The 18,271-nt window shown below is 29.1% G+C and overlaps 1 protein-coding gene across 2 annotated transcripts in view; it reads left to right on the forward strand.

The window, feature by feature from the left end:
* The window catches only part of LOC135924983 (uncharacterized), a 53,351-nt gene extending 35,102 nt beyond the window's left edge, over window positions 1-18,249 (forward strand). The window contains exons 14-22 of one of the 2 annotated variants that reach the window (XM_065460113.1): window positions 1,082-1,265; window positions 9,340-10,026; window positions 10,309-10,588; window positions 10,912-11,127; window positions 11,308-11,601; window positions 12,366-12,668; window positions 14,839-15,462; window positions 17,137-17,502; window positions 17,633-18,249. In XM_065460113.1, coding sequence (XP_065316185.1) covers window positions 1,082-1,265; window positions 9,340-10,026; window positions 10,309-10,588; window positions 10,912-11,127; window positions 11,308-11,601; window positions 12,366-12,668; window positions 14,839-15,462; window positions 17,137-17,502; window positions 17,633-18,087 — 3,409 coding nt within the window. In that variant the 3' untranslated portion in view covers window positions 18,088-18,249. Of the gene's footprint in view, window positions 1-1,081; window positions 1,266-9,339; window positions 10,027-10,308; window positions 10,589-10,911; window positions 11,128-11,307; window positions 11,602-12,365; window positions 12,669-14,838; window positions 15,489-17,136; window positions 17,503-17,632 lie in introns of those variants that run through there. The other variant, XM_065460114.1, reaches the window with a different exon arrangement.
* Window positions 18,250-18,271: the final 22 nt, after the last annotated feature.

Raw genomic sequence — 18,271 nt, forward strand, 5'->3', positions numbered from 1 at the left:
TTCATTGTCATTCAATAACTAACGTTTAGCTCTCTGTAGCAGAGTCTTCTGACTCATTTCGATTTCTATTTTCAAAAGAATTTTAACCCAAATCGACCTATTTCGTTGGAAGAACTAGGAATTGTTAGTCTCTTAATGGGCATGAAGGCAAAAGTTTAATCTATTAACTTGAGGTCGGAATTGATTATTTCTTATGGAAATTACTGTTTTCCTCATAATTTGCTATTAAACATGCTGATTTTACTTCTGAAATTAATTATATCACTTAAAATACTTTGGTCATCACAACCTTGTAAAATGGCTAATTCTTGAATTATATCATATACTTCATTGAATTCACTACTAGTGAGATGCTTCTCAACATTGTGATCGTTTTTTCCTGTTTTTTAAACATATTTTTTTCTTTAGATTTTTTTAGAGCATTTGACCATATTTGACCAGGTCAAATACTTCTCCGGTCAATTGACCACTTGCCAACTCTGTTATAAATTATATAGTTAGGCTTAGGTTCCTGAGATCGTCCTGAATCTAGTGAACCCCGAGAAGTTGGGGGGGGGGAGTTCACCAATTAGATAAAACTAGCACTATCGACTTTGGAAATGAATATCGCGCCAAAACAAATTATATTAATTATTGCGTTTTTTTTATTTTCCTTACAAAATGGACCAAATTTTATATTTACGGGATCCTATATTTTTAAATTTGATAAAATAGATTCCTATAAGTTTTACGTTTTAATTTTACAAAACTTTTATACATAGTAATAAAGGATTATTTTTTACATTTAATAAAAGATAAAATTTTGGCGTTTTTTATTCTTCACCGTCAAATTTTTTAAGTTTCAAATTTTATAAAAGAGAAATTAATGTTTGTTAAAAAATAAAACATTACAATTCTATCTCAAGGTAGGCCTATGATTTTATATCGTCAGCCGGACCTGAAAATATAAAACCCGGGAAGGACCTGGCCGAGAAATAATTTTTAGAAAAATTCGGGTTGGGCCTTGCAAATATACATCTGCAGGTATCTGATTTATATTATATAAAAAAAATTATATAAATCATGATATTTTGTTTTTCAGGCATTACCTCATACCAAAAAGCATTGACTTGATATTGGAAAGAGTATTATATTCAGAAAATTACACCAACGATGAAATTAATTCGTGCAATAAACAAGGAATTTCCCATTCAGATGATTTTGAAAGCCATTATCCTGTGTTTAAATGTGAATTACCACTTGCCAAACCCTTTCAAGAAAATCTGGTTTATTTACATACATTTAGTTATAATATATATAAGGGTTGACAAATTTAAATCAATTTAAATCGGTTTAAAATTAATCCGATTTTTAAATTTTTAAAAATTTTATTTGCTAAATTTCAATATTTCGATTTTAAAAAATTACCTTATTGATTGACTTTGATTTATTTTAAATTTTGACTTATCTAAATAAAATAAATGAGTCATTTTTAATATTCTAAAAAAAATTATTAGTCTTATTTTTTCTTAAACAAATATATTATCTCAAATCTAGGTATATTTATAACTTTTCGATTAAATTTTTTAAGTCATAAATTACAAAACATTGTATAAAATTTAGTCGAAATTGATTATTTATTGTACATATACATTTTCTTAAAAATATGAAATTAACGAGCAGATCAGGGACCTTAATTTTTTGATCAAACCCGGCCCATGTCCGCATTAGAAAAAATTCGGCTCAGGCCCGGCCCATATTTATTATTAAAAAAACTCACAAACCTATAATAAGTTCCAAAATTTTTCCCAAGTCTATATAATTTATTTTATTATATTTAATGAAAATAAACAATATTTAATTAATATGAAATTTACTGAATTAGAAGTAAAAAAATTAAATATTTTTTAAGTTAGCAACTGTTGTAAATAAAGTAAATTTAAATTAAAAAATTTTTGAAAACCCAGGCCCGCTAGTAAATATAATATTAGGCCCATGCCCGGTCAAAATTTTCTCCTTTATTTTAAGTAAATAAGAAATTTTCTTATCTTATGAGGTGTGAGTCACAAATTTTATTTTGATGAGAGGTGCGAAATTTTTCCTTATTTTTATAAAATATATTAATGAATATATATTTAGTGCCTTTAATATGAACAAATAGTTGAAAAATATTTGTAAATATAGATTAAGACATTTTTAAGCTATCATGAAATCGATATATTAAAAATAGTATATGTATAAATATGTTTCAATAGTTCGGTACTAAATATATTTAAAATATTCGCATCTCTTATTAAAATAAAAGTAAATTTACTCACACCTCATAAGATAAGAAAATTTTGATCCATCAAATAAATGAGAAAATTTTGATCCATTAAATAAAGGAGAAAATTTTGATTCATCAAATAAAGGAGAAAATTTTGATTCACTCATTCTTGATGGGCTATCTGCTCGCAAATATATAATTTATTTCCAAACATTTACAGGGCTATATTAAGTCTAAACCATTTATTGAAGGTAATATAGAATTGTAATATATTATTTGTTAGAGTCAGTAAATAACTAAGATTTATTCAAGGGAGAAACCCCCCCCCCCCCCAAAAAAAATCCCTGTTTGCCCGGCTTTCGGCAGGGTCCTGCCTATGAAAAATTATAATTAGATATTTTTTATTTACTCGTGGTTATTTTCATTTTGTTTATGGAAGTATATTATATCTTCTTCTCCGTTTAAGGGCGATTTTCAGGTCTACCAAGGTTGGCCAGTTTTCCCTCAGATTTTTCTTTTCCATTTTTGACAGTCCTGATCATAAATATACGATTCATTTTTCTCATATCCGCCGCTATCACATTTATCTACGTCATCTTGGTCCTTCATCTAGTCTTGTTCCTCCTACTTCCATCAAGATGCATCTCTTTACCTAGTCATCTTTTGTTTTACGTCCCACATGCCCGAACCATAGTCTATTTCTTCGCATTACCACTCCAATCATTTACATACCCAATCTTACTCGCAATTCCTTGCTAGTTTTTATCTCTCTCATATATACTCCACATATCCATCTAATCATCTTCATCTCTGTTCTTTCTGATTTGACTTTGTGGGTCGCTTTCATTGTCCATGTTTCGCCGCCATAAACTAAACAACTCCTCACACAACTTACGGAAACATTGTTAGAATAGACATCTCTCTGAAATTTTCATGCTTGTCTGACCCTTGAAACAACAGAATCTACACCATCTGCATTTAGCATATCACCCAAATAACAAAACATATCTACTTTTACCGGGGTTAACTCATTGCCAATATCTGAACCACCATTTTCTACGTTATGAGTATTATGTACCTTTTTTACGCACGTTCTACAAATAAAGGTCATTCTTGATAACATCAGATTTCCCTTTTTCTCGCTATATCTATTATGTACCCATTTCTGGCATGTGCATTGGATTAAATTTCTATCAACTCCTTTCCAATATACACCAAAAGGCCAGTTGCCGGATTTCTCCATCTTCACTTTGTCTTCGCTGCATTCATTTTCAAGCCCTTTGCTTCCATAGCCATCTTCCATTTACTAGTTTTATCCCTTAATTCTTCCTCGCTGTTTGCCATTAATACACGATCATCTGCATATAATAGCTCCTAGTGAAGTCCTTCATGTATTTTTCTAGCCACCACATCCATTACTAAGGTAAATAATAATGGGCTCAGCACGGATCTTTGAAGTCCTACCTTCACTTCAATTTCACTATCTCCATCACCTGTCCGTATTGCAGTGTGTGCTCCCACATACACTGCCATAACCAACCATTTTTCCACACTTGATCTTCTCAAGGCCCATCCTATAACCTCGCGTGGCACCCTGTCAAATGCTTTCTTTAAATCAACAAAAATACAGTTTCTTTTCCTTCGCAAGATACTCCTCCTGCATTTCTCTCACCACAAAAATTGCATCTGTCGTGCCTTTCCCTGATGTATAACCTAACTGCATTTCATCAATTTTAGTTTGTTCTCTTATCCGCTTCTCTAACACCCTCTCAAATACTTTCATTGTATGCTCTAAGAGTTTAATAGCTCTGTAAGACCTGCAATCTAAAGGGTCACCTTTCCCCTTGCATACTGGAATAATTATACTTCTTTGCCAATCTTCGGACATAGTTCCTTCTGTGATAATTTGATTGGCAAAATTCATTAAACATTCAATTCCTAAGTCATCAGAACCTTTAAACATTTATGATACAAACCAGCTGCTTTCCCTTTTTTCATCTTTTTCACTGCTCTCTTAATTTCGTCCTTACCAAATTTGCACGACCTACTACCTTTACACAACGAACATCATTATTCCATTCATTTTCTTCGTTCAATCCCATGTATATCTTCCAGATGTTCTTAATACCATTATTATCAATCACCATTTTTCCTTCCATATTTTTCAAACAACACCACATCCTGTCTCTTTTTCCCCATCTACTTTGCCATTCGGACAATTTCCCATTCCTTCCGCGCATTTCATTTCTTTAGCAAACTCCTGCCTTTTTTCTTCTTGCGCCTTCGGTAGCATTTCTTTTCGCCATCTTGTAAATATCGTTATCACTATTTTTATACCATTCTTCGAAGAACCTGCATCATCCACAGCTATCGCTCCGAATTCCACCACTCTTTATGCCTAAGCGGCCCTTTTGTCCATCCACCTCTTCCTCAGTTCCTCACCCAGGTTTTTATCATTGCTTCCCACTTGTCATTTACCCCAGATTCTTGTGCCACCTCCGCCTATCTTATCGCCAACATATTGAATTAATGTCTAGCACTCTCTTCCTTCAATTTCCAAACCCTGGCACCTTAAACGTTAGATCGCCTATAACTAGTCGATGCTGATTAATACATTCCTCTCCCGGTAACCCTTTCACATTTTACTATGCTCCTATCACATCTTACTAACAAATAATCCACTGCACTTTAACAAATAATCACTGCACTTTTAGCAAAATCATCTTCGTTAAAGCTTACTGAACAATTGGAAGCTCTAATTTTAAAATCTATGCCAATGTTTCATGCTTTATCAGTAGACAGTATAAAGGAAAAATTTATTAGCAAGATTTAAAAAAAAATCCAAAACTGGTATGCTAGAATGGATATAAAAGAACTCAATATCTGATTTGCACTAATATTTAGTGTCTGACTTGTACTTATTAATTTCTCAATCAGTTTTGAGAACCACAAAAAATAAGCCGAGTTATAAACAAAATGGAAATTATGACATCACGCTTTAGGCGTCGGTGAGCCACTAATTCTGAAAGTTATATCAAACCCATTAAGTAATTCTTATGTATTACATTTTATTGCATATTCTGTTTGTTACATGGTTCAAAAAGGAAAAAGTTGGCAAAATATGAAAAAATAGTCAGAATAGCATTAGGTTAGAACGGAAAATTGGAAGTTCTAAATATCTGGTTTGCGTTAATATGTAGTGCCTTACTTATCAATTCTTCAATTAATTCATCAGTCATACAAAAGTAACCGAATTAGAAGTCAAATAAAAACTGTGAAAGAATTAGACAGTTAAGTAAAACTCATTATTGGCAAAATAAATAAAAATTGCCATCATGCTAGAATGAAGTATAGAAGCACTGAATATCTTGCAGTAGTATGTAACGTTTGATTAGTATTTATAAACACAATCAGTTTTTACAGTCAGTAAACAGAAACCAGTTAAAAGCGAAATAAAAATAAAGTCACGCCTTAGAGTGAGTCTTAAATATTTGATTTTAAATTGCGGTTCAAAAATCAATTACGTCTAAATACATTAAGGTTTCTTTAAACTAGTGAAGGTCACGGTCCGGACTGGACCGATACCCTCGGACCGGACCGGACCACGGTCCTTAAAAAAGATTGATCCAGACCGTGGTACATATTTTTTTTAAAATAAATATAAGAGTATTATATAAACAATATAAAATTAATTATGTATAATATAATAATTAATACAAATATTTAATTTAAATAAATGCTAATGTCTTTGTTTGTAGAACTTCCTTGGAAGGAATTAGAAGAGGGACTTAATGGAGGCGATAGATATATTCCATTCTTTAACCAAGAGCCCATACACATCAAAGCTTGTATTGTTTTGTTTGAAAGCCTATTCCTTTTTTTAGTGACAAGATCTCCTGCTTTCGAAAATATTTGTTCACAGGGGACAGATGTTGCTTGAATTGCAAAATTTCTAGCTGCTAATGAGAGGACTGGAAATCTATATAATAAACTATATTGACTATTTAAAAAATATAAAAGACCTTTCACTATTGGCTTTCCACCATACTAATATGTCATCCTTTAATGAAACAAGAGGTTCATTCAAATAGTTATGAAGTTCTGATATATTTTCTTCAATGATTTCTGCCGATATATAATCCCCTTCTGAATTTCTTTCTTGGGATAAAATTCTTTCTAAAAAACTAAATTCATTGATTTCCTCCTGGCACAAATGTTTGAAAATTAGGATTTAATAAATAAATATTAAAAATATACCTGAGAATCCGTTATTCCTGTATTTTTTTTATTTTCTATTTTCCTTAAATATTTTGAAAATTTGGTCATATACTCAATTCTATTAAGAGTATTAGGCATGTAAACTTGTTTTAATCTCGGATCAAATAATGTTGAGACATATGATTCATAGCAAAATAATTCTTTGAGATATCTCTGCATTTTAACCAGCATGTTATTAAGAATTTCTTTTCTTGTATTGTTATTATCCTTTTTTATATTATTTAAAATTTCATTATTTATATTCTCCATATATAACATGGAAATCCCAAATGTAGGATATTTGGATCCTGATAAATCAAGTGTGGTTTTATAGAAGGGCCTTAGAAAATCTACAGCCTCTTTAAGGTCTTCTTTTTCACACTCAGTAAAGAAAACCCCTTTAAATTGTTTGTAATTCAACTACTTATAGCATCCATGTTCTAATAATTAAATATTTTTTAAAAATAATTGGATAAAAATGTAAATACCTCATAAATTGTATTCATCATTAAATAGGAACTATTCCATCTAATAGGGATATCAGAAGGGATTTTAAATTTTGTAATACCCTTATTTTCACATATTTGTACATATGCTTGATTTATTTTGGGTGATTTATTTATAGAAAAGGCTATGTCTCTACACTTTTCTAGGATAGTTGTAATATATGATAAACCTTCCTGAGATATTAGGTTTAGAATATGGGCACAGCATCTAAAGCCTTTAAATTTTTGTTCCTTATAAATATTCTGCAAAATATCCATGCTTTTTAGGAAATTATTGGCATTATCTGTAGTACAGGCCAGTATATTCTCCTCCAATTGATATACATCAATTACTTCTTTTATAGCTAAGGATATTTCTTCAGTAGTATGAGGAAATGGGATATAATTTATATCAAGTAAAATATTTTTTAATGTAAAAGAAAAATCAATATAATGTGCAGTAATGACTATAAATGAAATTTTATTTATATTGCTCCACATATCTGTGGTAAAGCTTATTAAAGAATTATTTTTATTTAAAATATCTTTTAGAGAATTTCTTAGTTTCTCAAAATTAGCTGTATAAAAATTTTTAACTTTTTTTGACCAAATTGTAGCAGTTGAGTTTAAATATTTGATTAAATTATGAAGACCTTAACTTTCAAAAGTCTTCATTGGTAGAGAGTCCATTATTACCCATTTTATAATGAGTTGGTTCATATGATCTGTTTGGAATTTATCCAATGGTATTGAAGAAAGTGATTTTGTACTTGTGGAGGGCATATTTAAATTAAGAGTAGATTGTGTTTTTGAGATATTTCCATTTTCATTATTAGAAGTATAAATTTTATGTTTTATCAAATGTCTGCTTAAGGTACCTAATTATTTTATTAAGAATAAGGTTAAATTATTTTGACAATTAATTATTCAGACAGTTTCTTAAGAAAAAATAGATATATAAATAATAAGCAAAATATTTTAATAATAATACTGCTTATTTTGATTAATTTATTGCTTAAAAAATTATAAACAATTATTTTGTTACTTGTTGCTGACGATATGTTAAATTTGGTATTACAGTGAACACATATTCTATGTTTTTTATTAGCACTATAAGTAAAATGTTTCTTGGACAAACTTATGGTTTTCATAATGTAAAAAAAATTTAAAAAATCAAAAAATCTAAAATAACTCCTCTAGAAAAATATCATAAAATAAAATATACAAAAAAATTATATTAATTGAATAGTAAAGTAAACTTAAATATTAATAAAAGACCGGTCCGGGTCGTAAAAAATAAAAAGACCGGTCCGAACCACGGTCCTCAACAAAAACCGGACCGTTGACCTTCACTACTTTAAACAGTATAAATAAAAAGATTATTAATAATAGTATCGCACAATCTTAAAAATTTCGAAACCCAATTAGGCTTAGCTGAAAAATCTGCTAAAACAAATTAGGTATCGGCTAAGGAGCGGCTAATCGTCCGTCAGTGCGTAGGATAAGCCTGGCCTTAATTATTATTTACTTATATTTGTTAAAATATTTGTTTATAATTATTTTTATTTATTATGTAACATAACAATAAGCCCATGCCTAATTTTTGACTAATTAGTTTTAGCCGATTTTTCAGCTAAGCCGTTTTGGATTCTGATAAGATTAGCAGATTACGCAACACTAATTAGTAAAACACTTAACTTTCTATAATTGATAGCAAAATTCAAGATTGAACGAAGAATGTAAATACACTAAAATTAAATAAACGAAATAAATATAAAAAAAAATTCTATCATTATTATAAAAAATAAACTTTTATCATACTTTAAAAAATGTGATACAAATAATGTGGATTGATTATTATGAAATCTAAAAAACATTAATAAATAATTGTACATAATATAATATGCATGAATTTAATGAGTGTCTATACCTGATTATTCAAATTTCCATTTTTTCCGTATCCAGCAAAAACTAAATTATTGTCAAGATATTATTGAGATCGAATTATACCAGATACACCGAAACCAGTAGCCGATATTCAAAAATAATAAACCTTCATAAATTTTAAAAAAAATACATCTACAAACTTCCAATCCGAAAGAAAAAAGAAGGCTGTAAATTTCTTTTTACTTTAAATTTTCTTCTATAAATGGTAAAAAATGCTAAATTATATTTTTGCTTTTTTCAATAAACACATTGTTATTTTTTGGAACTCTGAATTATACTATCCTAGAAATGATATAATTGATCCTTACGTAATAATTGTAAAGGTTCAGAAAATATTACCAATTAACTTTGAATAAAAATAAATTACCAAACTTTCCTTTATAATTTTTAAATTTTTTTCTACAGTATCATTACCGTCGCATCTCTTCCTCACACCTTCCAGCGTGCTCCTATCTAACCGCTCTACAAAATTACCTTTTAAATATCGCGCTTCCATCGTTGGCTCGACAAAATTGGCGCTACCTTTTCGTAGCCATTCATATGTTGGGGGACGTCATCTTTTTTCATGAAACGCCGTTGACACCTGATTTAACACGCCAATTTTTTTCTGCTACGCTTACGCCTTTGGGGCCCGTAGATGATTCACCATTAGTTCGCTTATTGTATTTGGGAAATTGTGTCGGTTTTTTGAAGCTCCTCAAAAAATATCCCGAATATTCCAAAAGAGCATGCCTTTTATCGTCATCCATAAATATTATTAGTGAAAATTTTTTTGTAGAAGAAAACGGGAAAATCAAACAGACAAAAATGGTAGAAAATACAGGATCTGTAAATGTTCAAATTAATCAACTTAAAACTGAGGCGAATATGATACAATGTAGTCATTTTAGGGAAAAGATGATCGATTTGGACAGCGTAAATCGTTACTCCTATAAGAATAATAAACTATATGCGGATTCTGAAATACCTCATAATCTTGACTTAGATATGGTCGATATAAACTCTAAAAATTTAGAGAAGGTTAACAATAAGAATTCTAACAAGGACTCTTCCCTTCAAAGGACTGTTAATATGAATTTAGTCAACGATCAGGTATATTTATATATTTAATAATTTAGTCTTAATTTAATATTACTTTTAGAATGCACAATTTAAAAAATGATATATATTTCTCCATCTTTTAAAAAAATGTATTGCATTATTTTATTTAGATATTTGTATTACAATATTAAATTATAATTACTTTTCTTATTGAAGCTACTACTTTCTTTTGTTAAAGAATTGCTTTTTATTTTTGTCTAGGCTTTTCATATTTTATAATACATTACATAAATTTTACTTGTCTAATTTGAACAATATTTTATACGATACCAGATTTTCATTCACAAACGTTATATTGGCTACACCAGCCCAAATAACCCTTTATTTCACTCCAGCGAGCTACCTCTTCTACTTAACCTCATAGACTATGGATCGTTCGGACCAAATTACCAACGAGAAAACTCAAGTGGATTTGTCCGACCTTATTTCGAATGTGCCTATTCTCAAAATCTTATAAATAGCGTCAGTTCTAATGACAATTTATTAGCATTTAATAAACACGTAAATGTTGGTAATGATTATATCAAGAGTTCAATTCACCATAAGAGGAAAGGTGAGTAATATTTGAATAATAAAGTACATTTCAACTTGGTTTTGTTGATCCCTTAATAATCTTACTATTTTTTTAGTGCCAATGTTTTCCTATTTATTAACATAACATCTTTAAAATAATCCTAATTTGAGAAAGATTTTGCTCCAGCAATATTTTCTTTATTTTTACGGTTCAGTGGCGATGTTCAGGACCATGGAAAATGGAGAAAGGGAATTAGAAGGCAAATTGGCCTACCCGGGTGACCACTTAGCAAAAAAGAAAAATGCTAAATCACAACATACCTTTATTTTTATAATGTTTACGACACAAATATTTCAAAACAGAATGTGCGCTGGAAATCCATAGGATAGTTTATGAGACCACTTGTTCTCGACCTTTGATCGACGGATTTTTATCTAAAATGGCGGCATCTGAAGACACTGATATTGAATTCGATTTATTACGAGTTAATTTTTTTAAGGGCCTTTTCCGTAATAACGGTCCAATACTAACCCGCGTTTACATGGATTACCTAGAGGAACGGCTTTGGGATGCTAAAAGTAAATTTTAATAGAAAGGTAAAAATGAAAGAAATTTTTTCACAAGTCTTAAAATTTAATTTAAAAAAAATTGATTTACTCTTCTTAACAAAATTTTTATTAAAACGAAAAACTTTTTATTTTCATAAGCTATATCTTATTGCAAATTTATTCTATATCACAAATAATATTTTGTCAAAGCACCAATAAACTCCAAACCTTTAAGCCTTCATTGTATAGCAGCTGAAATTTTTGCCGGTTGGATTCGGGCCAGCAAGTATTGGCCGATGCAACATAGTGTTGAGTTTTTTTTGATGTATCGTCCCTTTATAGACGGTGCTATTTTAAAGGCATTGACTCCCGAGAACTACAAATTTTGGCGCTCCTCCTTAGCATACGTTTGCATAAATAGGGACCCAAATCATTTACACTGGTTGTTGGAACATTTGGTAGCAAAATGTTGTTCCTTCTTTCCATTAGATGGTGTTGAAGAAAGTTTTCTAAATATATTTTTATTTTTTCCACTCTTGACTCATTTACTTGATTTTAATTAATGATTTTATGTAAAGGCACGCAGGGTGCCCCATATTCAAGGGAAAGGACCAACGCCACCCGGTCGGTAAAATCTTAGGAAGGTAATGGGCATTTTGATTTTCCCCGAATTTTTGACGCGGTTGCGTCATTTAGGAAAGTACTTTTATTTAATTTTTATTTTAAATTTTTTAAAAGCATTTTAGTAAGAAAATATAATATTATTACTTTTTTTGTTATGTAATTTTATAATAAAATATACTCAATTCCAAATATTTTTTTATATTAAATAATTGTATTCACCTATGGAAGTTTTTTTGTTTACTCACAGTATCAATTATTATTATATCCTCTTCATTGGTTAAAACATATTTATCATATATAAATTAATAACTAACCTTTAATAGAAAGAGAAAAGGTTTTTATTCTAAAATTTTTAGTTTTGTGGGCACGATGTTTAAATATTAACATTTTTATAACGTATTGTGGGGTTGTAAATGAAGGGGAAAATTTGCGGTGGGGAGAAGATTTTTAAAATGATATGTCATTGAGATCAAGGGATGTTTTTCTTCGGTAGTTTCCGAAGGGTATAGGGGTCACTGTTGCCTTTGATAATAATTTTATATTGATATGTTTATGCAACTATAATTTTTAGTCATGTTAATAAATATATACAAACTGTATTTTATTAAATTGTTATTATCAATTTTTTTTTAAACCTCCTCAAGAGACGAAAAGATGCGTCGAAAATGAAAAGGCTGAGAAAGAAAGGGACCATTGGTCTACTCTTAACGTTAGCCTGACTCTCAAATTAACTATAGAAGCCCTTGACAGATTTCATTGGAGAATAGGAAAATTGCACGATAAACTAGCACGTCATATTTACACGTTTTTTGTCGGGACCAAGGATGATTCTGACAAAGGAACTGATTTTTATTTCAATGGGAGATCTAAAAATTTGCAAATCGCCATAGGAGGACTTTTAGCCCTTCCCTTTATATTCGCAGATCCCTATGGCACTAACGTTAACGGTATATCATTCATTAATATAGTAACCATGACTGCTTGTTATATGAAACTTTTTATTTTATAAATTTTAATCTTGAAAAATTAGCATTACCTTAATCATTATTATAATGGTGACTACCCCCAAAATATCTAACGATAATTTTTTTAAAACTACATAATAAAAGAATAGTTTCTTAAATTAATGGCAAAAAAGTATGTACTGGCAGACAAAAATTAATAATATTTTTATTAACATAATTTATCTCTTTTTTTTAGTTTAACATAAAACAACAAATCAACATTAGATCCAGCCTTTCCTCTGGTTGTTTCTCATTCCGGACATAATAATATGTCTCTATGTATACTGGAGTGTTATATATGACTGTTGAAAAATACTTTTTCACCGAAATTTAAAACTTTTATCATATAATATTTATTTTATTAATGGGCAATAAATTTGTTAAACTTAATTTATTTATTTATGAACCATTTTAGATTATATTTATAATTATGTAATAATTTAAATCAAAAATTTTATACTCTTGTCTCTTTCACGAACGTTTTTAAACTCCTATTCCTTTCTTATTCCATAATTTTCCTCAAAACGTTCCGTACAATGTTTCTAATTTAATTGAATTTAATTATAAATAGCTATCATTAGACTATTTAAAAAAATTTAAATAAATATTTTAGCTTATGTACTAAAATTTTATTAATTTCTTGGTTATTATAAATTCATTTAGAATCTATTAAATTTGCAGTTTAATGATGTAAATGTGAATATCGATATAAATTTTATTTAAATTCTGTTTTAAAAAATAAAATATATAAATGATCATTAGGGCTGTGCCGAGCTACATATTTTTCACCGATCCAATCCGATATTGGTTCAAACTCGATCCGATACCGATCCGATATTTATGATTTTTCGCCACCTCCCTTTGAACCAAATGTAATTAAGAAATCGATATTTTTTATGCAAAAAATCGAATTATGCATTTAATTTTATTTTTTTATTTCTACAATAATTTAAAAAAGTTTATATTGGTAGTATGAAATTAGAATTCCGCAGAAAACGCATTTTGCAAAATTATCTTTGTCTTTTGTAAAATATTTCCATAATTCAAATACCATATTTAAAAAGTTCTTATTTAAAGTATAAATTCTTTATTTGAACGTTGGTCATAGACCCGCCCAAAGGTGAGCGTACATGAATTATATAAAGGCCCATCCTTCATATAATTATGCCGATTTTTTTCTCAAGGAAACCAACAAGCCTTGTAACCCAGATATGAGGCTATGTGGAACTACACCCTAGCCATATATATGTTTATTAATGAGTATAGCAAAGAAAGAAGTAGAATATAAGAATAAAAAGAGAGGCCTTTCTTCCAAAAAACTTATAAATTTTAATAATTATTTTAATTTAATAAATTTAGTTAGAAATTTGTAAATATTAAATTATAAATAATAAAATTGGCGTTGTTATTTAAAAAGATTTAAAATAAATAAAACTTTGGTATTGTTGTTAAACGCCTCGTTTCGAGCTGATTTTTTAAAATTAACCAACTCAATATTTTAGCCAGAAAAATATTGCCTAAGCCTCAAGATTTCGATAATATATGCCTAGACCTTTGTTCCTTCTATGAGCAAAATCTTCAGGCTTGCGTAATATTTTTCTGGATGAAATATTGAGTTATCCGTTTGTAAAAATCGGCTAAAACGAGCCGTTTAACAACACTAAACTTTGGGTGTTCCTTTCTATTTTTATAAAAAAAACTTTTAAAATACTATAAATCTATTTAATAAAATTTAAGGGATATTGTGCATTTGCATTGTTTAAAAAAAATTATTTAGAAAATATTATTAATGTCAAATAAATATACATAAAATAAAAAAAAGAAAAGTAAAAATAGATCGGGTTTTACAGTATCGTCCCGATCCGTTATTTTTGGAAAACGCCAAATATCGGTGCCGATCCAAACCGATATTTAATATCGACACAGCCCTAATGATCATTAATTTATTTAAAAAATTTAAGTGGTACAAATTTAAAATGATAATTGCTATATTATTCTTAACTGTTTTGAAAAATTTTAAGATATGGCCCAATTTTTATCTATAAAACCTTAATTTTAAACCTCATAATTTTAAATAACATTTTATTCTTAATTATTTCAAACTCTTATACAGGTGGTCCATCTTTTTCTGATTTTTTTCGTGACACAATCGTGCCAAACATAGTATTACACTTGCAGACGCTCTCTCGCGAACCTAATCAATCTAATAAGGATCAAATTTCAACTTTGGAGGTGGATTATGATGAAGATAATAAGGCACAACTCTCTTCTGAATTTGATAATAGCCAAACTACTAAGAAAATATCTCAAATTTCACAGATATCAGACCTTAGTCCACCTTTGCTTGATCATACTGAAAATCCTTTTTCGGTAAGAGACCCTACAGAATACTATATAAACGATCTTATTCATACAATGACGGAAAAGTTTCCTAAATCATCCTATACTTACCTAAATTTCGAACGATCGAAAATCCTTAAATCTTCCTATTCTTCCCAAAACGCCGAAAAATCAGAAAATTCTTTCAAAACCTTCCTAAAACTTCTCAATTCTCTCCTTCAAAGATCGGCACACCCTTTAATAATTCCTGAGATGGCGCATTTTTTGCCTTGTTTGTTCTACTTGGAAAAAAGAATCGAGAGTAGAGATCCTCTCTCTGCCAAGGAAATGGCCGCCGCACACATATTTGTCTCTCGATGTGTTTCTTCTCGCACCTATTTATCGACCGATGAAAATAGTGATGATGATAAATATATTCAATATGTATATATTATCATATCAATATATATCACCGAAATAAGATTTTTACACAAATATATTGCTTAAATTTTTATGAATAGATGCAAATAGTAATAACAGCTAAAATTCACGGGAATTTTGTAAATCTGAATAATTAGGAATATAAATTTGACCTAAAAAATGAATTATATTTGGTTTCAATAAATTAGATATATTAAATAAGGTAAAAACCAATTAAAATCTATTTCAACCACTACAGGATAATTGATTTATTTTTTAATTTAATATCTATCTATATACAATATTTAATTAATTAAGCTAACTATTATTTATCCATGAAGATATTACTATTTGCTGCTAATGTATTTTAATTTTCAGGCATTGAAATAACTAGATGATTATAAACAGTATCAATAGCTATAAACGGCCAAGCTTAGCCGACTTTCCAAAATTTAGCCTACTTTAGCCAATATAAATAATAGCTTAATAGCTGTAGTCATTAAGACGAGCCGGTTCGGTTCATGTATTCTATCGGGTTTTTTGACAAGGCCCATAATTATTTTTACCCATCCCATTGAATATATTTTGTACAAGCTATCTGGCCCAGCCCCTAAAAATTTTAAAAAACTTATTTTTTAAACGTAATTTTCATATTTATCAAAAAATATAAGCAATAATATATTTGCTTTTCGCATTTAACATATTAAAAATACTATTAATTATTTTAAAGTAGTAAAAATAATATTTATTTCTTTAAGGTAGTAAAATAAAGTAGAAAAAGCTGTATTAAAGTAACATAGTATAAAGATTATATTAATTTTATTTATGTATTTTTAATGAATGTTGAATGCATTTGATTTTAGTACAGCACTAAATTTACAGCATTAAGTTTTAGATAATTGTGTATAATCATGTTATGTCAGTTCCTGAAAATTAAGAAATCTAAATATATCATAAACGGACAGTCATATCCACATAGTTGAAAACCTGAGTTGAAGCCCTCATCCTTCCTCTATTGATTGATTTTAATTTTATATATTATGAATATTTTTATATTTAAATAATTAACTTTTTGAAATACTTTAAGAATTAATATCTTGCAGTGGTTGCCATGGCTTCTTCTTGTTTTTATCATATTCTAATGTGTCTAATTATAATTATATGACTTTTAGCCAATTCATTAAACTCCCCAAAATTCATCTGATTTTTCTATTGTTGTCTTTGTTAACCGTTCTGTTCAAGGTACCTCGTGATTTCCGAAAAAAATCTATAAGCCATTTTAGAGTCGCCCTGAGTAGAACGATCTACAAACACAGTTTTAACTAAATATTTTATTTATTATAATACAATATTGCCTTAATCAGCTGAGAAAATATATATTAATATATAAATAATCTTGTTTTCCAATGCTTAGAAGCCTTTTCTATACTAAAATTAATTAAATAAATAATTCCCGGGAATTTAATTCGTTATGTTTTAAAATCTTTCTCTTATATAAAGAATTTTTTTTAAGAATAATAATTACTTTTATCAGAATGATTTAATAAATTTAGAAAAAGTTATTATATTATCGGAAATACGTAATTATCAATATATTTACTTTTGTAAATATTATTGCGGTTAACGCTATGTTTATTTGCCTATACTAAAATGATTTATATATTCAAAACAGGTATCTTATGCTCACTCGCAGCTCATTTTATTCAATGTCCATTACGTAAAGCGCGCGCATCCGCACTTTCTTACCTCGGGGCTTCTATCTTTTGCGATTCTCTTTTTAAATCCCCTAATTATACAAACTCTCCTTTAAATTCTCTTCAAACTAATAATAATAATGCCACAGCTGCTTTTCGATTTTGTTTAGCAGGGCTAGCAGACCCTGCTTTGGAGGTCAGGGAACGAGCCCGGGATACATTATCTGGTCTATTGAGATGCAAGTACTTACCCTTCAATAATGTTGAAGACGTGCAAGCTTTAGTAAGGACATTGACCGATTTGATAGATTTGGATGCCAATGAACTTAATAAGGAAAAAAGAGGTATAATCAAAAATCATTTTCTAGGCTTATATAAATTAAATGCTATTTATTTTAGCATAATCATGTCTAATTTGATTTCTTTATACTTATCATTAGTTATTATAATTAATATTTTCCCTCTCATTTAAAGTGAATCAAGATCAAAATGTTTTTTATTCCGTCCCTAACTGCTATTACGATCCACCACATTTGTTATCTCAAGTTGTACAATTACTATCACCAACTAACGACATTGAATTAAATCAAATTGAAAGTCCTATTGAAAATAAAATCAATTACAACTTTAGGTCAGCCGGCATATTGGGGCTTTGTGCCATTGTAGAAGCGTTCCCATACGATATCCCACCGGCATTGCCTTCTATTCTAGTCAAGTTATCACATTTATCTCACACCAGTTTCTCCAAAAAACTGGGTAAAATTGGAACTGGAGCCCAAACTTCCAACTCTCAACTTATACGCCAAACAATGGCTAACTTTAAAAGGACTCATCAAGATAATTGGCATCAAGACCACAGGGCTAAATTTACCGATGAGGAGCTCGAAATTTTGGCCGACCTTTTGGTTTCACCTAATTATTATGCTTGATAAATCTATTACAAGATATATATTAGAAACAGCAATGATGTTCAACGATATTTAAATTCTACCTGATTTATTAAATGAAAATGATAATATTTCATTTTATGGTTTAATCTAAATATAATTTATGTAAATTGTCATCGGGCAATTATTGATAATGATTAATAATTATTTTTTTAATGTAAATTAT

The sequence above is a fragment of the Gordionus sp. m RMFG-2023 genome, chromosome 2, assembly GCF_954871325.1.
Source record: "Gordionus sp. m RMFG-2023 chromosome 2, tfGorSpeb1-WG-v2, whole genome shotgun sequence".
Taxonomy (NCBI): Eukaryota; Metazoa; Nematomorpha; class Gordioida; order Chordodea; family Parachordodidae; genus Gordionus; species Gordionus sp. m RMFG-2023.